This window comes from Erithacus rubecula (assembly GCF_903797595.1).
Source record: "Erithacus rubecula genome assembly, chromosome: 6".
NCBI classification, from domain to species: Eukaryota; Metazoa; Chordata; class Aves; order Passeriformes; family Muscicapidae; genus Erithacus; species Erithacus rubecula.
In genome coordinates this window covers 3,335,886-3,357,210 of record NC_136688.1, presented here as the reverse complement: position 1 = coordinate 3,357,210, position 21,325 = coordinate 3,335,886, and the positions used below count along the sequence as shown (strand labels likewise).

Here is a 21,325-nt window from a genome sequence, read left to right as displayed (position 1 = left end):
CCCCGCTGCGCACCCCGACCCGCTCCGCACCCCGTTCCGCTCCCTCCGCGCCGCTCCGCACCCGCGGGGCTGACGTCACCCTGCCCTGCGCCTCCCGCGCTGATTGGCTGCGGGTGACGTCAACGCTGTCTCTTTTTTTTTTTTTTTTTTTTTCTTCTTTTTTTTTTTTTTTTTTTCCCTTTCCCCCGTCCCCCCCCCGCCCGCTCCCGAGGCATGACCTCATCGCCGGCGCATTCCCGGCGGCGCGCGGAGCGGCGCGGAGCAGCGCGGAGCAGCGCGGAGCGGGTCCCCCCCCGCTCGCCGCGGCATGCGGGCCCTGCGGCGCCGGCAGCGGCCGCGCCAGCGGACAGCCCGCGGAGCGGGGCGGCCGCCGCACCCGCCGCGCCGGTCAGTGCGCGTCCCGCTTGTCCGTGCCCTGGGGAGGCGGGGAGGGGGCGCGGGGGGCGGTGCGGGGCAGCCGCGTGTGCGGAGCGCAGCCGGCATCGCGCCCCGGGGCGGCGGGCAGCGTGCGCCCGGGTGTGCGCACCTAGGTACAGCGCTTGGCGGTGCGCGGGGCTGGAGCGGCAGCGCTGTGCGGGGAACAGTGTGCGGGAGCTTCCTCCGCAGCCCCGCGGCGGGGATTGGGGAAAGAAGAAGGGGGGGATGAGGAGGGGGGGCTGGCGCTCCGCGGCCGCGCATGTCGGGGATGCTGCGCTTGTTTTCGGGGCGGGGGGGTGGTGGAAATCCCACCCTGCCTTCGCGGTGTGCGCTGCCGGGCGGCCGTGGTGCAGGTGAGGAGGGGGCTCGGGAAGCGCCGGGGAATAGCCGCTGTCCTGCCGGGCCGGGGGTCGCGGGCGGAGGGGTTTTCTGGCGAGGCTGAGCGCTGGTGTTTGAGGAAGCGGTGTTAACAGCGCTGTGGTTTTTCTGATGATGAAAGAGGTTGGAGTGTCGCCCTGTGTCCTTGGCGTTTAAACGAAGCCGGCATGTGTTCAGCAGCGGGGGTTTTCATGCAACACTTCATTGCTGCGGCTCCAAAGGCGCTGCTCGCGATTAATGAGTTAAGCTGCTCGTTTGAAAAAATCCTCCCCATCTCCCCTAATGTGCCTGGACCGATTGATCGCCCCCCACGCACCCTCAATCATTATACAGTGGCAAATGTCGCTTTCTGTGCTGAGCGTTGTTTGTTTTTAAAGATTCCTGGTTATTTCCCTTATTGATAAATAAGTTCCTTCTCCTTCCTGCTCCCCCCTCCCTTTTCTCCTCCCCCAGAATTAAATTCCTGAGCAACAGCAAAAGCTGATGTCAGTGCTTCAGCTTGCATTGGGGGAGCTCTGTGCACAGGTCAGTAATTTGCGGTTTCGTTAGAAGGAAGAATGCGGTGCGGCGCTGTTCTGACAGGGATATTTGGGTTTTTCTAGGCACGGATGCGTTTACCCCTCGTATTGCGGTAGTTACCGACGGCTCCCTGCTGGGAGCTGGGTGCTGCATAAGCACATGTAGGAGAGACCGCTGTCCCGAGCAGCTGGCGATGACGAATGCACTGGGAACGGTTGCCAGAGGTTCCATCTCCCTCTGATTTGGGGTACCAAGGCAGACCCCTCTGTGGCAGGAAAGGTGAGGATATCCAAGCAGCCCGCACAGGTAGCGCTGAGGATTGCGCCTGGCAGCGCAGGGGCCATGATAACCTTGAGAGCAGCTTGCCCGTGGAGCGGTGTTTGACATTGGCTCGCATTGTCTCATCCTCCTGCGCCGAGGCACGGGCTGGGGGCACGGCTGCGGGGAGCTTTGTTTTCGGGAGGACTCGATGCACGGCAATCGGTGCTTTGGGCTTTGGCCTGGCCCCTGTGCGCCTCTGCTCGCCCTGCCGGAGGGCGGCTGTGCCGGGAGGACTCTCTCTGCAGAAGAGGTTTGTTGGGGTTTGGGTCTGCATGGGGCTTTCTGCACTTGCTTTGATTTCGTTTGTAGCAGCTCCCAAAACGAAGTAAGCTGTGGCACCATGAAAATCCTCCTGGCTGTAGCATATTTGGAAATTTAAAACATCCTCAAGGACTTTGCAGGTGTCTTGTCCCCAATTTTGCGTGGCACAGCCACAGTGGCAGAGCTTGGATGTGCAGGATTTTCTAAAGGCTGGGACAAGAGAAGACAGGCGAGAGTGTGAGCAGCACAGGGGTGCCAGATGCCTCCTTGCAATGGCAGTAGGCAGAAATTCCTGCCTGTGGCCTATTGGCAACACCATTGAGAGGCTCAAACCTGGGGCTGGAAGGTTTCCAAGCTGAAATGACAGCAGCTCACACTAAAAGACTTCTAACCCAACAGATTGTCCTCCCATGGTTTTCAGTTGTCCCTGCTTAGACTTAAGGTAAGGAAAACCTGCATCTAACATTGTTCTTTAAAATCTAGCCTTGGCTAAGCTTGGGAGAGCTGAGCAAAGTGGCCAGAGTCCTTAGGAGCATTCACTGGGGACTCTGCATGGAGATTATTCTTGCAAATACTGCACTGTATTTGTCTGCAGTGTGTTTTTGCTGGGTGCCAGGCACCTCACTGAGAAAGACTCTGAGCCTTTGGAGAGCTTGCATGCACCTAAAATTAAATGCAACATCACTTTTACTACGAAAACACCCCTGAGGGCTGGGTAGGACTAAGCAGTAGTGTCTGTCCCATGCAGCCAAATTGGATCTTAAGAGGTGGGAGAAAACTTGCTGTGCAACCCTGTCCTCCCCTAGGAAATCTCCAAAGGCTGGAAACCCATTGTGCCTCTGGATTTCTGAAGTGACTTCTCTTGGCATGAGTATGAGTGAGTCCCCATTCCACCCCTACCCCTTACCTTTGCACCAGCTGCTGTAATCTGCATGAGAGATGGGATTTTTCCTCTTTGGATTTGCTTCCTTGCGTTTAAACAAGGCTTTTCTTAGGGATCAGAGGTTAATTTTTCTGATGCACAGCTTGGCTCACAAAGCCCTGGGCACAGTCATATGCAGAGCATGTTCACACTATCAGGAATGGAAGGAGGAAAAGGAGGTCCTCCAGCATTTGGCAACCCTTATTTATGGTGCAGGCTCATAGGACACTGCCATCATATTGAAACAGTGCCAGCAAACTGAATCTGGTAGAGAAGGAGCTGATGAAGAGAAGGAGCTTGTGGATGTGACCCTGTCTCCCAGTGGGATAGCCAGGATGCTGCACTGGGAGAGCCTGTAGACCGTTTTACCCTCTGCCATGTGTCTAATGGCAGTGTTAAGGGGGAGATGGTTGCAGAAATTCCCAGGTGCTCAGGGTCTCTGGGTCTCACTGCACTCTTCTTGCTGCTATGCAGAGAAACTCCTGCAGCCAGAGTGGCAGTGCAGTCATCCTGTGGGGAAAGCTTCCACACTCCTCTGCATCCCCATGCCCTCTGGGTTTTAAAACCTGTTTTTCAAGCTTTACATTTCTTCTCTGAAGATACACCTGTCCTGCCTGATGCCAGTGGGAAGGAGGCACCTGACGTAATTGTGGCAGGTTCGGGGAAGGGAGGTGAGTGGCCTGGGAGCATTCATCAGATAAGAAGCTAAACAAGCTCTGTGCTCAAGATTTTCTCAAGCTTGCTCAGGAGACCGGGTGTACTTCTCTGTGCAGGATTATAACACAGACAGGGGAGTGTGAGGGAGGGTAAAAACTGACAGTGCCAAGATGCTGTGCACTGCTGGTGTCAGGGGCTGCTGTCAAAGCCAGGCAGAGCTTGTGATGTGATTAATGGTAGTGCAGGTTCCTGCAGGGACAGTGAGTGGTGGAGTGCACCCCAGAGATGGCATTGCCTGCTCATCTGATGGAGGAGGAGACCATGACATGTCTCATCCCATGGGACTGTTGTTTTGCCAGAAGTGGGCAGCAGCTGAGACCATGGTGGAACATACCAAGCCTTGGTCACCCTGTCTCCTCTTTAGCAGGAGTTCATGGAGAGGAAAATATCTCTTTCTCTTCCAAGAGATGTTTCTAGACTTTCTACCCCAAACCTTTGGGTCCATGTTGTCCAAGAGACTCCTTTGGTTCTCAACCATCTCCACTTCAAGAAAGGAGAGTTAGAGTGAAGGTTGGACTGTGGGGGGACTGTGCACTGCCCAGACTGTGCTGCTGACTACCATGGCTCCTTTAGGATGGCTGGCTTCATTTCTCTGCTGTTTGGCTCTTCCTCTGAGGTTTTCTTGACCCAGCTGGATAAGACAATCTAGGCTGGTGTGTGGGGGACTTCTTCCTTTGCTTTGCCCAGGACTTCTGTGGGGTTGGTTTTGCTGCTTTGGATCTTCAGTTTTCCAAAGTGACAGGTATTGTTTGCATGATGTCTCAGAAAATAGATGAAGTGCTAGCCTGTTGTAAATAGGGTGCAATAACAGAACAGAAATGCAGGGACTGTATGCATTAAGCTGAAACTTACTTTAGAGACTCCTAGGAACCTATGTGGGGCTGGAAATCCTTCTTTGATTTCTTCTTTTCTTCACGCTCCTCTTATGCCTTTCTCCATGTTGTTTTTTTGTTGGTTTGTTTGTTTGGGTTTTTTTTGTGTGGAAAGCGCTCATGGTTCCCTGATGTTTGCATATATGTCTTATATTCCTTCGCTGTATTTTCTTTAAATAAAGCCTTCTCTTGGAGCAGAGACCTTGTGTTCTTCAGGAATTTCTCCAGTCTTTCAAGGTCCTCTAGCAATTTGCAGAAGAGGCTACCCATGTAGGGTTTCTGCATGCTGAGTTATGGGGAGCATTATTTCTGAGTCCATTGATGACTGGGAACAAGTAATTTGCCTACCAGAAGGGCAAGACAGCCTGTTCTGGTGTTGATGCTCATTCTCCTTTAAGGGAGAGAGGGGTTGGATCAGCTGAATGGTTGAGGTCCCTTTAAGCCTAAATTACTGCATGACTAGTCCATAAATACCCACCATCCTGCTTCTCCCAGGCTTTTGTAGGATACCTGTTATTAGGCAGCGCTGGTGAGGGGACATGAAAGAGGTGGACCACTGCTTTGATCCTGTGTGGAGGTTCCAGTGACAGCATGACCCTGGCATGCTGTCGCCTACCATGTCCTGCAGCCCTGCTAATGATGCAGTGCATCCTTCTGGTCTGCCAGCCCACGTTACTCATCGGGCACAGAGGTGAGCTGTGTGCCCACAGCCCAGCTTTTCACTCGCCTCTTTTCAGCTTTTTAAGAGGGGGTTTAGCTCTCTGAGGAGCTCTGCTGTCTGCAGGAACACATGGTAATTCAGCTGATGCAGCAGAAGCTCAGGGAGAAATTTCAGTCTGTTAGGGCATTGCAGGGTTTTTGCATCGAGCAGTCAGGCCCTTTCCATATGTTAAACCTGTGCCTATGTAAATCATGTATCTCCCATTGTAATCCAGACCCTCTGGACAAAGAAGATCCCTCCATCTCCTGGGCATGCTCCTGGAAAGAAGCAACCAAGAAGTGTCTACAACATCTGATTGTTTTTGTGCTGTCTCTACCAACCCTCATTTCCAAGCTTGTGATGGCAGCCTGGTCCTCCTTGAGCCGTGGCCTGAGTGGAGTTATTCATGGCACCTTCATCTGCCTTGGCCAGCAGCAGGGCAGGAAGGTGGCCCAGAGGGATGAGACTCCAGCCAAAACTGAGCCAGGGCCCTCTGAATTGCTCTATGGGTTGGTGAAGAGACAAAATGCCTCCCACACATCAAGGGAAGTTGACTGCTGCAAAAAAACCCGAATGCAAATCTCTGACTGGGCAGAATCTCCCCAGACACATCCTTTTGTAAAGCACTCTCATTGTACCATTAAAAATAGATCGGCGCATTCTCCGCTGGCTTGCTGAATGCTGATGCCTGTTAATTCTGTGTCATCCTCACAATCCCTTCTGCTCTGAGCTTGGCTGCCTCTTTGTCTGGCACCTGAGCGAGGTTCATTCAGCAGTACCTGATGCAAAGATAAGGGTGAGCTCTGTTGGGAGTCCAGCAGGACAGGTGGGAAGGTGAGGGTGACTGAGCTGATCTTAGCTGGGGGTCAGCCAGCCCAAAAGGAGCAAGGCTTGGTGTGACCACCCCAGCTTTCACTTGTAGGGTCAGAAGTAGGGCTGAGTGAGTCCTGCTGGCGTGGAGATGAGTTGGAGGATGTTTAAGCTTTGGGTGGATGTCATGATATATCTCTGGGATTTTTTTTAAACTGGGGTTAAAGTACACGTATATGTCATGCTTAACATCTGCCTGGAGTTGGTGAGGGCAATATTGCTGCCTGTTTCCTCCAGCAAATGACTCCATGTAGTTTGCCACCTACAGTAGCAGGGATAATATGGATTCAGAGAGGAGTCACAGGTTACAAAGTGCTGCAATACCCAGGTCTCAGTCAGGAGGCCAGGCTGCAAGATTTCATACATGAAGACCTGTGACATCTGACCAGCAAGCTTGACAGGGTGCTGAGGATGGAGGAAGACCTGCAAACCACATTGTTTGACCCCTGTGTCACCTCAGATTAAGAACAAAACCAGCTGGTAATGAATCATGGCCCCCAAGGGAAAAGGAGAAGAGCAGGAGCATCAGCTTGGGTTTTGCCTGCCTTGTGTGTTTTTTCTAGAGAAAGGTAATCCTCTGAAACTCAGAGCTGATGCCTCCTTGTTGGGGCTGTGGTAGGAAGTAGAACCTGACCTGACACATGCTAATTCATCTCAAACCCATGAGCAATTTGGCTATTGTGTGCATATGGAAAATTCAGCAAGCCATGACCCAGGTCAGAAAAGTCTTGTAAAATATGTTTGCTGGGCTTGGGAATGTCTCATCCCATGGAAAACCAGCACAGCCCCTTGCATTTGCATTGAATTCTGGATCTCCTAGGGAGAGTCACAGTTTTGTGGGCATAGGGTGACCTAATTGTGGGCATTGTTTTTTTCTGACTGCAAACCTTGCTGGGATTTGCACCTCAGTTTGCACTGGTACTAGTCAGAGACTGCAGACAACCTGACAGAAGGAAACATCATCATTCTTCAGTGAGGCAGGGTCCTATTTGTGATTTGAATATGACACTGCACTGGGCATTAGCCACTGTCTTTGGTCACTTCACTGTGCAGTGACTGCCCCTGAGTGTGCTGGGTGCTCACTGTGGCCTCACCTGTGACTGTCCCTGGCACTCTGCTGAGATGGACAAGTTCCTGTCACTGGGGATTGTGCTCAAGAAGTGAAATGCTATATTTATCTGCAGCTTTGAAGAACCACAGCTTAATCCTGTGCTTTCTTTCACTTGGTGTGTAGGTGTTGTGGGAAAATAGGACCCAGGTCCTGGAGACCCATTCTCCAGGAGACTGCAAATGCACCCAGCAGGAATTTATGGTGTTTGTTGTCTTAGGATGAGAGAGGCAGACCAGCCCTGCAGAAGTATCTGCTTGCATACCTTCCTGGGCTGCCTCTGTCTGCTCTTGCTAGAAAAAGGCAAAGAAGTACCTTATCCCCAGGGTAAACCTGCTGGACACATGGAGTCACAGCAAAAGATGGGATACCAGGCAGTGGGCAACAATAGCCTTGAAGATCAACAAAACTAGGTTTCTCTTCTCCATCATGACATGTCCTCTGTGATGTGTGCCAAGCTGCTCAAAGCAGAAGGTGCTTTTAGCTCTGGGATGAGAATGTGGGCAGCTCTTAGCTTGGCAGGATGAGAAAGGAAATGGGATAGCTTGGTATTAGAAAGCAGCATGCTTGGGAGCAGTATCCTCTGTGTGGGCAAAGGCAGTGATTAAATGGCTGGCTGGTCATGGATAACCTTTGGTCTTGGCTTTTGTAGGCTTTAAAATGAAAGCTTGTGTTTATACTAAGGGGGAAACCATATAAATCATGTTAAAAGCACAAGTCTAAGAGGAGGAGATACTGCCCTTGTCATCTAGACTCCAGCTAAATTCCTTTCCCTGCTGTCCTGTTGGCTTTTCCTGACCAGATCTCCAGATTGACTACCATGACTGCAGTCAGAAATTTTTCTGGGAGTGGCCAGTCTGTAAATCCTTAACTGCACTTTTTTGGTGGAAACAGGCTGGGAAGCAGTTTGCAGTCATAACCCATCCAAAGCTGCTGGCACAAGATCAGGTCATAGGGCAGGATGAGAGACTCCTTTGCTTGACTTAGCTGCAGCCAGGAGAGCTGCTCTGCATTATGGGGTGAGGGTGCATGGGAAACACTCCCTGGCAGCTGGTACAACTTGTCCCTTTTCCTTCCAGCCCTGAGCTGTCCCATGCTATCACCCCCACGCCAGCACTGCCACGTGGCTCCACGCCACGTCCCTGGCCCGGTGTGAATGCACCATCTGGCACTTTGCTGAAGGACACCCTGGCCCTTCAGGGGGAAAACACCTTCTGGGCTGCAGGGTGCAGGAGGAGAGGGCAATGGGAGATGTGGGGAGGCGAGTGGGTGCTGTTTAGTTGCATGCAGCTCCTTGCAGGCTCTCTGGCATGCTGCTTCCAGCATGAAAGGAGACTGTGGCATAGGAAGGAGGAGGAAAAAAAAAATTAAAGGAGTCATGAGATCAGCAAGCTTGAAACCCTGGCAAAAGTGCAGTGGTTGCCTCTGGGTGATGTGCTGTGGGAAAAAGAGAATGCTGCCCTTTCCCTCCTTCCTGAATTGCTCCCTGCATGGAGAGGCGTGCGCAGGAGCTCTTGTCCCAGGAGGAATGTGCAGGGAGACAAGATGGGGTTGTAAGATCCATGTGGATGAGGCTGTGGGGGACTCCTCTGTCTGCCATGTGGGTGGCAGGGGTTAGGAAAGAGCAGTGGATCTCCTTTTGGATTGACTGGCACCAGGAAAGTCACTGCTATCTCCCCTACATCTTCATGTTGCTGGGGTGTGGGCATGTCCTTCCTCCCCATCCTTGAGATTCACTAGGGAAAGGTGGACAAGCAGATTTTGTGTCTGAGTTAGTGGATGTGGTTAGTGGTGTTTCCCAGCCTCCTTTTAAGGAGCAAAGGAAAAAAAACCACTCCATTTTTCCATCGTCAAGCAAAGAAGTCCTTTGTGCTGCCTCTTAAAGGGACCTTGAGTAACTGCTGAGAAATCGTCATCAGTTACATCACCTCCAAAACGGCTGCTGCAGGCACCTGACAGCTTTGTCCCACTGTTACTCTGGGGAATCATTATGCTCCAAATTCCTCGCCCTTGGAGAAAGCCTGCACGGCTCGCTGGGAGGGAGGAGCCGCTGCGCAGTTCGTGATGCTCTGAGCGGCAGAACAGCATCGGGAAGAAGGGCTGAGGTTCCCAGCAGATGGGGTAGAGCAGGGGACACATCCCGGAGTTCCCTAGCCTGGTGGCATTGGCGGGGCTGGGTTCATGGGGAGCCGAGCATCGTTGCGGGAATGAGCGGAGGGCGCTGCGGCAGCACCGCAGCATCGCCTCGGGCCAGCGCTGCCGTTGCCTGGCAGCTGCGGGTTTCCAGGGAAACCAGAGGTGCTAACTTGTTAATGAGCCCCGCGCCCCTGATTGCTGCTGCAAAATAATAATAATAATTAGTAATGGTCCCGTGATTTAGGGATCCCTCGAACAGCATGAGCCAGCCGAGGGGCGTTTGCTAAGTGCTGAAGCGCTTGAAAGAAATGAGGGGATGAGAGAGGAAAAAGGGTGTGGGGCTTGGAAAAATTGCTGTGGTTTGCATCTTAGGAAGGGTCTGGAGAACTGGGGTCTGGTGGGGTCCTGCCAGTGTCCCAGCAGTGAGCCTCGATGGATGGAGGAGCCCTGCCCAGGCAGCATCTCACTGCAGTGCTCCCAAGGCTCAGATATTTCCCCCAGCCCCCAGGGCTGCAGAGGGAAGAGCCAAATCACTCAGAACCGTGCCACTGATTCCCTGGTGGAGATGGCAGCTCTTCAGGAGTGGCTGCTTTCAGGTTTCTGGGGGCAAATAAACAAATGTTTGCCTGTGGTGCTCTTCTCCCTTGGTAAACTTGAGGTGGAGATGCCACCAGAAGACTGTGCTCCTGGGATGAGCATCACACAGAGTGTGCTGTAGCTGCAGTCTCAGGCATGATGGAAACGTGTTCCTGCAGCAAGGCTGGCTTGCCTGGGGCAGTGGAGGGAGCATCTCCTCCACGGGGCTGCTCTCCAGGACCAACACTGGCTTGGTGCAAGGCGTGGACATGCTGGCCAGTGAGCCTGGGGTTGCTGTAGAAACCTGCTGCCCTTCCAGCTGATGTCTCCAGTAAGTGAGAAACCAGACCTGTGCCCTTCCCATATCAAATGTCTCAGCTGAGGGCCTTGTGCAAGGTGAGCAGTTGAGGGAAGTGGCTCCATGTGGGTGATCTGTGTTGGGCCAGCACAGGGATGGGTTCCTGTGGCCTCTCATGCCACAGATAGACTCAGGCTGAGGTGTATTCTGGGTTTTCTTGCTCTCTTGCCTGGCCTGCCCAGAAGAAGGTGACAGCCAGGCTGAACACTTGCCCTTAGCCTGGCATGCTGTCTGCATCTCTGCCATGCTTGTGACTCGTGTGGCCAGCTCCCCTCACCTGCACACACATTTGTGGAGGTGACACCAGGGACAGAGTCCTGTTGAGCTGGGCCAGCCCTGTGCTAATCTCTGCCCATCTTTCTGTCCCTTGGCTGCAGTGTGGCCTCTCCTGCTGGCTGTCCCCATTCAACTAAGCCATGTGCCCATCTCCTCATTACAGGCACTCCAGGGAGAGGTGGGATTAAAGGATTATGATAATGTTCTTCAGGAACACTCAAGAAGATTAAGATGGCTTTAATAAACTGATAAGAGAGGGAACACAGCTATGTTTCTGAAACCCTAATTTAGGTTCCAGGTTAACCTTTTCCCCTGGTCTCCTCTCACCAGAGTAAGAAGATCTCTTACTTTAACACTGCTCCTTGGCTAAGCCTCTTCCCTCAAGTTTCCTTCTGACCCATCTGAGCAGAAGCAGAAAGACATTCTCCTCCTTCTCTGGTCCTCCCAGGTACGGGGACATTTACAGCTTGTTCTTCTCAGAGACCATCTCATACACAGCCTGCAAGGTGCTGTGGAGGTGCTATCAGAGAAGCTGCTTGTCTGCCTTTGTCCTGAACCTACTCAGAGAAGTCCCCATGTTTTGGTTCTAATGCCAAGGTTACAGCTCCCTGTGACCACACTGAGCTGGCCAGCTCCATCCCCTGTAAAGGAAAGGGGCAGAAGGAACTAACCTTGCCCTGCCTTCCCACACATCTTTTGGGTGGAGCTGGCAGTGGAACCTGTTTGATGTGTCACATGTGTCTGCAGAGGTTCATCTGGTTGTTCTGCAGGAGGGGGGTTATTACTTATTAGGCTTGGGAAACCTCATCTGTCATCTCCAATCTCTTTCACCCAAGCTTCTGCTCATCTGCTGAACTTTGTGAAGGCCTCTTGTGCCTTGGTTTCTCTTAGAGTGACAAGGTCATCAGGATCTGTTATCTTTCCTAGATCCCTCTGTGTTTGACACCCAGAAAGTTCATCCCTTGCTCACTGTATGGAGATTGGATACCATGTTATATCCAGAGTAGCTATGCAGTGTTGGATCACTCCTTCCTCCACTTCACTCATCCCTCTGCCAAAGTATTATTCTAGGGGGGTTTTTTGTCTGTCAGCTCTTTCTACTCCCTTTTTCTTTCTTCGATGTAATTGGAAGAGCCAAAAAACATTCACAGCCTGGTGTCCTGATGGGTGAGGGAGGCAGAAAGTGATTTGGGGAGTGGGGTGTGAAAGGAAGACTAAGGGGAAAAGCTGGCTAATTTGCATCCTTTCTGAGTGCCCTGGCTCTATAGCCAAGGGACAGCAGGGGGGCTTCTGGCAAGGCGGTAGCAACGTAATGAGGTGTGTCATATCCCAGCAGGAGCCAGCCTCGCTCCCCCTCAGACCCCCTAATTAGAACTGTTTCAATTTTTAAGCCCCCCTGAGGAGAGCTGGGTCCCTGCAGTGGGGGGCTCGCCCGCCGAGGGGCTGCTCTAATTGGGTTTGGGACGAGGAGCTGCTGAATGCTCCGTGGGGCCAGAGTGCCACAGGGCTGCCAAAACACTCCGTGCCAGCAGGGGCTGGCACTGGCACAGCTTTTAGGGGATCCTTTTCCCTCCTGTAATTTGTATTAACATGTTGGCAGAGGCAGCAGGGGTGTGATACAAGGGCAGAAAAGTACTGCACATCCTGTTGGGAGCTTGGATCCTAAGGCTGGAGCCTGAGATATCTACTCCTGCTTTGGGAGGCAGGTCTGGTAGCCCAGGGAAGTTGGGGCTGTTAGTGCTGGAGTCATGAGCCAGAGCAAATGCTGGAACCCCCATCCTCACATTATTTTCTTACAAGCTGGCAGTGTCCTCCAGGATTGGTGGCTGGTGACTGAGGTCCCTTCATGTCACCCAGTAGCATGTCTGACTCAAGCATGTTTTTATGTCTTGAGCTACCATTGCAGTAGGTGCCTGCAGGTGTAGGAGCTTATGGGAATTGCTGGCTTACTCGGATCAGTGTGAGTTGTAAGCCTCCTCTGGCCCGTGGGCCAAATCCTGATCCTGCAGAGGTCAATGAAAATCTTTACGCTGGCCTTTTCAGGCATGTTATTCATAGTCCTTCTAATTCAGATGCATTAAAGCTTCCATGAAGCAGCTTGTGGGTTCTCTCTAAAACACCCTCTGGCAGGAGCAAGAGGAGCCTGGTAGTAGCCCAGGCTTATTTTCTGAATGACTGCAGTGGCATTAAAACCTAATGCCATTAAAACATACTTGCAGTGACGTGTTCCATTAAAACTTAAGAGGACACCCTGAGCTGAGTGCTCCTTAGGCTGCCTACTGCTCTTGCAGACCTCATGGGCTGGACATGGAGGAATCTTGTTCTTCACCTCAGAGAGAACCAGGCTTGACTCCCCTCAGCTCCTAAGATGGAAACACAGGGTGTTTGTATATTGGGTACTCCTGTAGATGAAGCCCCTTTCTAATTCTGTGCAAGTTAGGTGCTGAAAAGCAGAAGGCTCTCCAGGGCCATCTCAGTTCAAGTGCCACTTGCCAGCAACTCTGCCTTGATGCCTGGCCTGTTTCTTGAAGACAGGAGTAAAGGTCAGCTTGATTTCTTGTCTTCTCTTGACTTGCCAGGAGGCAGGCTGGCAAAGATACCTGTGAGCAGGCTCTAGCAAACAGGCAGGTGAAATCCAGTGTGCAGTGATGAACATGAGTGAGCAAACCTGATTTGGTGGTGTGTATGATGGGCCCTGAACTAGTTTTTACCATGCAGCAGCAGAACCTTAGAGCTGAGCTAAGCTGCTTCTGTGAAGCCATTAGCTCTGGGCTTGGCAGAGGTCAGAAAAAGCAAATTGAGTGTGAGGAGCTCTTGGGCTGGGAACAGGGAAAGGAGGTCACATCTTGCCCTGTGCAGGTCCCTGATGTGCCTGGCTCTCAAACATGGCACATCAGGGCTGGCCAGCGTGGCAAAAGGTGTCTGTCTGTGTAACTGGCTGCTCTGTAGATGCTTTGACCTGAATAGCTCCTTAAATTAGGCCTAAACGTGGTAAGAACTGTGGAGAAGATTAGGGAACAGGCATGTGGTCTTCTCTGGTACAAGTAGTAAGGGTCACCTGGAGAAGCCATCAGATTTGGAGCAAACTAGGGGAGGACTTCAATGCAACTGGCAAGCCACTGGCCACTGTGCCTGTTAAATTAAAAGCTGACATGGCTTCAAAAAGCAGTTAGACAAATTCATGGAAGAAAATTCCTCTGAGAGCTATTAAATACAAAGAGAAAACCTCTGGCTTGGGCAGCTTTGGAGCTGCACATGCCAGCAGGCTGGGAGAACACACCTCAAAAGTGTGGCTTGTTGCACTTTAGGTTCTTCTGCAGACATCCAGATGTCATCCTGCCCAACTGATGGGTTGTCATCTCCTTTCTTCTCTCTGCAGGTTCAGCACAATGAGTTGGCATTCTGGGCATTAGCAGCGTGAGGAGAATAGGACAGTGCTGCCTGCTCACCCCTCACCCTCGCTCATTCCCCGTGGGGAGACGGGTGCTGGCGTCCCTGCCCTGCCCTCCACCCCTTGCTCCCCACTGGCCATAGAGGGGCCCGGCCCGTTATGGCTGGGGACAGGCTCCCACGCAAGGTGATGGACCCCAAGAAGCTGGCCAGCCTCCTGAGGAACGGGGCAGAGGGCACCCTGGTCATTGACAGCCGCTCCTTCGTGGAGTACAACTCCTGGCACGTCCTCAGCTCCGTCAACATCTGCTGCTCCAAGCTCGTCAAGAGAAGGCTGCAGCAGGACAAGGTCTCCATCACGGAGCTCATCCAGCCCGCCTCCAAGATGAAGGTAAGGGATCTGACCCTCACCTTTCCTGATGGGTGCTCACACCCTCTTGTTTTGTGGAATGCAGACTGATCTAAGGGATGGGAATACATGCATCCTTCCCCTCCATTCCTTGACCCTTGTATCTGCCAGCATCTCTTTGATACCCTTTGGACAACCAAAGCGTGAGCTCATTTGGCCTCAGGGCCGTCCTCGGGGTCCTGTTCATTGCCCCCACCCCACTGACGTGGCTCCCTGCTTCAGGAGCCCTCCCCAAGCAAGTCTAACAGGTATATCAGTCTTAGGACTTGTCTTACGACAGCAAACAACCCCCCAAAGCCTTCCTGGAGCTGTAAGCTTAATCCCCTGCTAAAAACTCTTCTCCTCCCCTCTGTCATCTCTAACTCCATTCAGGGACATGTAATCCTCCTCCCCTGTGACGCCAGAAGCTCTTATCCGGTGTCATGGCATATTATCTCTCCCAGGCTCCTCTCTATCGCTCCTGGTTAAATAATAGAGATGGCTCTGAGCCACGGAGCTGGGCTGGAGCCCCGGCCGGAGCAGTGCCGGGTGTCCCCGCAGAGCTGAGGCTGGGTGCCCTCTGCTGAGGCTGTGCCCCAGGGCTGTGCCGGTGGGTGCCGGGATGAGGGATGGCGGAAATGTGCCCCAGGGCTGTGCCGGTGGGTGCCGGGATGAGGGATGACGGAAATGTGCCCCAGGGCTGTGCCGGTGGGTGCCGGGATGAGGGATGGCGGAAATGTGCCCCAGGGCTGTGCCGGTGGGTGCCGGGATGAGGGATGACGGAAATGTGCCCCAGGGCTGTGCCGGTGGGTCCCGCAGTGGCCGCAGGACGAGCCCGAGGATGCTCCCCCATCCGAAGGGTGCTTTGCCATCACAGCCCGCCCTCCTGCCAGTTCGCTCCCACCGTTCCCCCACTCCCGCCTTGTAATTTTATGGCAAAGCGAGGGTAATTCAGGCGATTAATCAAATGCTGGGCCCAGCTGGAGCCATCTGCGTCGTGTCCCCCCCTCTCCCCCCGCCACCCCGAGAAGCCACCGCTGTCCGCATTGGCTGCCGGTGACATCACCCCGCGGGATCAAGGGGACTGGCAGCGCGGGGGGGCGGCCTCTCGCCAATCTGCTTCGGTGATGCTCTGCTCTGGCCGATTTGGAGGGGATTGCGGAGACTGATTCCTGAACGGCTTTAGCTGCTCTCAAATCCCCCGGAGAATAAAGCAGAATAATCAGTTTTTCGCGAGCTGCGGGCAGAGTGGAGCTCGCCCTCCTCCCGGCGAGGGTCACCTCTGCAGTGGCCGCTGTCACATGGAGCGGCCGCAGCGGCAGGACCGGCGATGCGCAGGGGGAGGAGGAAGAGGAGGATGATAGGGAAAGGGGAAGCGTGGAAGAGTTAACATCAGCTGATGCCATCCGCCCGCAAACCTGCGGCTCGCCAGCTGCAGTGGAGCAGTGGGCTCCCAAAGGAGCCGGCTGGTCCTTCCTGGCATTCCCTGCTCTGTCCCCATAGAAGGAGCTTAGAAGGATCGTTTTCTCCCGGCTCCTGGATCATTGCGTAATGGTCCACGTACTGGCCGGGGGTGTGATTGTAACCAGGGATGCTAAGGGAAGAGGAGAGAGGCGTTGCCATCGTCTTTAATTCCTTTTTGCTTTTCTCTTGGATACGGCTGCACATCGATGGGCGGGAGGCTGCATGTCCCCGCTGCTCTGCACAGCCCCTGCCATGCCCACCGCTTGCTGGCTCTCCCAACACATGCAGCCCAGGAATTAATTAAGCTTGTGGACACCCTTGAGAGGTTAAGCCACTTGTCCTGGGAACTGGAGGCGGGGGACTGGGAGGGGATCATTGCAGTATTCTCATCTGGCAAAAAGCAAGGGTGGTGGCTGTGGCTTGGGATGGCCAAGCCTTTTTGTGCATGCACTTGTGTGTTTGCATTTTGGGGTGATGAGCCCTCTTCTCGTCCTTTCTCTACTCCCCACCTCCCATTTCAGTCAGGCTGCATTTTGGGACCCGCAGAAATCACTATGATCTGCTGCTTCGAGGTGCACAGATCCTCAGAAGGGGATGCTGGAAGCTGATTTAGACCTCTGATATCGTGTCATTTCCCTGCCTCCGCTGGTCAGCATCCCCCAGCCGTGCTGTGCCCCCGGCTCCCCGCTCCGGGGCTGGGGGCGGGGGGCACGGCTGGCGTGGGGAGCAGATGGCAGGAAGGGTGACATCAGTAGCGCGATTGTCCGGCCCCATTATTCCTCCTGACGGGCCTCCCGCCCTCCTCCTGTTTCCTGCTCCCGGCCGGCCGGGGCTGCCGGGACAAAGGCGGATGGCAGCGCCGGGGGCTGCCCGGGCAGCCCAGGGCAGCCCCGAGCCCTCGCCTCGTCCCCTGCTCCTCGCCTCCGGCAAGGAGAGCTGGAGCTGCTCATCCCATCCCAGCGGTTCTCAGGGTGCTGTCTGCCTTTTGGGGAAGGGACAGGGCAAAGCATTTGGGCAAACCCCACCTGGCCGCCCAGTCTGCTCCTCCTGCCTGCGTGCTGCCAGGGGGGATGGGGGAATTTTTCTAATTTGCTTTTCCCAGTGCTTACTCTCCTCTTTTCCATGGTGCTGTGAAGGAAGGGTGCCATTAGCAATGCTTCTGTGGGCTGCAGTTTGGAGTGATGCTGTGGGAGAACAGCTCCTGGGTTTTTTTTTGGAGCAAGGAAAGGAAAGGACCATTGGGAAGAAAGAAGAAATGGAGACTTTTTAAATCCCTTTATTTTTTTCAATGAATTATGCCTATGATCCTATGATTATGGCAGATGCCATGGCCACTGTTCCCCAAGCCCTGGTGTGGACATCTTCCCATGGTGCCCAATCTGGGAAAAGCTGCAGCAGCAATTCCTCTCACAGTCATTTCCCTCCACACAAAAATGGTACCGATGTAACTGCTCCTGGTTGGTTTTGAACCCTTCTCCCCGTGCTGACAATAATAAACCCTCACAATAATAAATTCCGATAACAACTGGAATAATTCAGCTCCTCAGTGCAGTTTGGAGAGCAGAGGTTGTGGGAAAATCCTTCTCGGGTTTTTCACTAGCATTTCTTTGGGGAAATGCTGAAAATTTTACTTCTTCAAGATTCCCCTGTAAAGACCACCCCTCAACCACTTCTCACTTCCTGAAATGGAGCAATCTCCAGAGCAACCACAGCCGTGCTTTGAAGCAAGACAAGGGTCTCTTCAGGTGATGGGAATATTTATTTATTTGCATTAGGAGCTTGGCTCTGCAAGCAGCTGTTTGGCTTGAGGGAAAGCCGGGGCTTATTTTTGAGCCGTGTGCCTGGCTGCTCTTTATGTTGATGGAAGCCCTGTTATTTCAGTGGGTGATTCACTGTGTTTTGAAACAATACGTGACTGAGTTGTCAGTAGTAATTGGGATAATAATAATAGCTCACTCTTATCTTAGCCTGGATCACCTGTAGAGCATCATTATCCCTGCATGGAAATAGGGATAATAGCTGGGGAAAGACAGAGCTGAGACCCAAGGTGTGCTGAACCATGCAGTGCTGGGGACTGATGAAGGGAGTTACCTTCAGCCAGAGCTGGAGAGAATGATGGGGAGCACAGGGCTTGGCACAAAAACAATGAATCCATGGTCTAGCTGGGGTTTGGTTGGAGCTGCTGGCCAGGTGGTCCTGGCTCCAGGCTGGTTATAGCCCTCCAGCCAGGATTTTAGCAGGGAGGAGGTTTGTTCTTGGGGAGTTGCTCTGGGGCACCCCCAGCATTGCGTGGGCCATCAGCTTTTCAAAGATTTGCAAGCCCCACTCAACATTTACCTGGAGTGAAAAGATTTGCTGCATCTTGGCCCTACTGTGCCTTGCTGGATGGATGTGGGGACCCTGTGGGGAGGGTGATGCCTGGGGTCACTTCAGCAGTCTTGGGGTGACAGCAGCTCCCATGGAAGTGTTGTTTCTCGGAAGGATACCTCTGTTGTCAGCTGTGTCCCTGTCCTATGCCAGCACCTGAGAGAAGCAGGAATCTAGTATGGAGCATCTCTTAACTTTACCCTTCTCCTCTGCCCCAGTTAGCTTTTAGCCTCCCTTTGTTTAAGGCCAGAGATGGGGCATTTGAGGAGGGCATGAGACTGATGCAAGACCCATGTGCCTGATTAAAATCTCTGCCTTATTTCTCTTTGTGGTGAGGAGCCAGGATGCCCAAGCAGGCTCCTTGTATGCTCCATGAGGGCTCCTCAGGACCTTCCTGCAGGTATCCTCACCCCAGGTATTTATTTTCTGCAGCCAGGCCATGCAAGGCCAGCACTTGTTTGGCATTTACATTGAGTGAAACCTTATAACTTTAATAAGATGTAAACCGTGTCGCACATCTCTGCCGTCGCTCGGCAACCCTGCAGTAATGGCCCAAACAAAGCCCTTCCGTGTGGAGGGAACACTAAATCCTATTGTGGGATAATGCTGCTCAGCCAGAGCTGGTGTCTCTCCTGCAGCCTCCTCAACCTGGACTGTGCAGCTGGGATGAGCCCCTGCCCCACTGCACAGTGGTTCCTGCCTCACTGTGCTTTTGGGGGAAGATGTTTTTGCTGGCATGGGGTTTCAGGGTGAGAACTGGGTCTTTGGGATGTGCTAGGGAGCCTTGAAAGGCTAGGCTGAGGATTGGTAGGTTCCCAGTTCTGAACAGGCTTGTCAGCCACTGTGTTTCCCTCCAGCTGTGCTTGGATGACCTCCCACAAAAGTCCTGTCAGGATTGGATGCTGGGGTAGATCCTCATCTGGCTTATCTCAGGTGGCTTCAGTCATTTTTCAGTGTCTGATTTTAGAATTCCCACGTCCTTTTCTCTTCCCTCTTATCCTGCCCTTTCATGCCTCCTGTCATCCTGCTGAGCCACGGGGCCAGTTTGGCCTCCCTGGCTGGTGCCAGGTGTGTCCTTTGTGCCCCCCTTGCTGTGCACAGCTGTGTGTGGAGCCCTGGGGATCTCTGCTGGAGCAGGGCTGTCCTTGCACTGCGGCGCAGAGATGTGATGAGCTCAGCTAAAGCCCTGCTAAAACCCTGCAGTTTTATTTGGATGGTGCTCACGTCGCTGAGCAGGGAAGCACCTGCAGCAGGGTGTGAAAGCAGCATTAATAATGATGGCAGCCCTGAGCCAATCTGCCCTGGTGGTGAGATAGGGCTTGGTAGCGAGACAGCAAAATGAGGAGTTCCTTGTTCAAGTGGTCTCCTAAAGACATTTTGGAGAGGGCTTGGCACGGGGTGACCAATGGGCAGCTCCAGCACTAGCTGAGAAGAGAGCAGCTTGCACACACTCCCTCCTTCCCTGCTTGCTGCTGCCTCCCCCTCCTCCCATGATGTGATGGATGTGCCTTACCCTGCTGGCTGGAAGGGCAGGCATGTGCCATACACCCAGCTCTCCAGCAGAGGAGCTGAGCTATGCCTCTGTGAAGATTTTGTCTTCTTTTAGTGCATGGACCTTCAGGGAGGTGTGGGAGTCTCTGGCTGTGCCTTGAGTGCTCTCATTGCAATCCAGTCATCACTGGGCATGGGGGGACTCCTGCCTGCCTGCAGATTATCCCACCATCCCACCTGCCCCAGTTCATCCCTGCAGTGGCAGGCAGCTGGGTGCAGTCTGTGGTCTATAAAATCACATGAGAGTAGCCCAGGAGCTTCTTCCCCTCTTCCCACTTAATCCCTGCAGTGTGCAGGCCCCAGCACACATGACAAATGGAAGAAAGAGCATCACCCTGAACATCTGCTAAGGGAAAGAAGAGATCTTCCTTCTCCTTCAGCCCTTAGGCTGATCTGCAGGTTTTTGGGGTGAGGAGTAGTGCATGTTTAGGTGTTACTGTGATAAGCATGGATAGCTCCTGAAGAGCTGTTGATCGGCCCCACTGACTCCAGTCCCAGCCTCTGCCTGCAGAACCTCCCAAATCCCTGTGTTCTCATCCCTGTGACAGCAGCCAGGCTGAGGAGGAGTATCTGAGGGCAGAAGTTGGCTGGGGAGGAAGTGGTGGAAGAAGTTGAGGTGATTTCTGGGGTGCAGTTAAGTAACAGCAAGCTGAGGGTGGGCGATGGGGAGGAGTGACCCTCTTTTGTGTAGAATGCTCAAAAGCACTTGTAGGTGATGAGAGTGCACCAGTGGGCACCTCTACTGACACACTCTGTGGAGTAGAGTGCCAGCCTGGCTGGACACTCCATTTGGTGGCCAAAACCAGCTTGTGGAAATGCTGTGGAGCTGGAATTTCCTGCTTGTATGGCCACTAAATTCAGCTTTGCTTCCCATGGTGGTGTGGACAGCAGCTTCCTCAGTGCTCAGCCCATTTCTCTGATGCCCATTTTTTGTTGCTCCCCTGCAGGTGGAGGCAGAGGACCACCAGGACGTGGTGGTTTATGACCAGAGCACACGGGATGTGACCGGCTTGGCTGCTGACAGCTTCCTCTCCATCCTCCTGGGCAAGCTGGACAGCTGTTTCCACAGTGTCTCCATCCTCACAGGTAGGAGCCCTGGGTTACTTTGTCTCATGCTCCAGGATAAGGGGCACTCATGCCCTTAGCCTGGAGTGACAGAGCTGTGGCTGTCTGTGTCCATGTGCACGCTCTTCCCTGTCACCAGTGGCTGTGGGGAGGAAGGCAGCCCTGCATGCAGCCTGAGGAGGCTCAGCCACGCTGGCACCACTGGGTCCTACCTGTGCCTTCACTCCTTGCACTGTCCATCTCCCTGCTGCTGCACCCAGCAGCCAGGGTGAATGAAAGAGGAGGGCACAGAGGAGCTGTGGTGGTGATCCAGCCGTCCAAAAGCTGCCCTTTGTTCTCCCATCCTTGTGTTGCTTCATCCCTGGTGAATGTGCCAAGGACCAGACCTGATTCAGGCACTCTGCTGCCTCTTGCTGCTGTTAAAGGGAGGGCAGGAAAAGAAATCCATGGATGCACTGGGAAGGAAAAAGATGGCAGGGGCAGAGGGTCATCACTGAGTGAGTCAGGGTCTGCTGGAGATGATGCTCTCCAGGCACAAATGTGCAGGCAGGAGGAGGCACGTGCTGCCCTAGTTACAGCCCTTCTGCAGTAAGGCAAGTGACTGATGAATGAAAAGCTCCAACCCAGCAGAGAGAAGAGAGAAGCAGGGAACTGCCTGAGGGAGAGCTG

The 21,325-nt window shown here is 53.4% G+C and overlaps 1 protein-coding gene across 1 annotated transcript in view; it reads left to right on the top strand.

Annotated features, from left to right (window-relative positions):
• The first annotated feature begins 208 nt into the window (after positions 1–208).
• The window catches only part of DUSP8 (dual specificity phosphatase 8), a 39,787-nt gene continuing 18,670 nt past the window's right edge, over positions 209–21,325 (top strand). The window contains 3 exon segments of the mRNA XM_079310060.1: positions 209–387; positions 13,811–14,212; positions 20,539–20,677. Of these exon segments, the coding sequence (XP_079166186.1) occupies positions 13,982–14,212; positions 20,539–20,677 (370 nt within the window). The 5' untranslated portion in view covers positions 209–387; positions 13,811–13,981.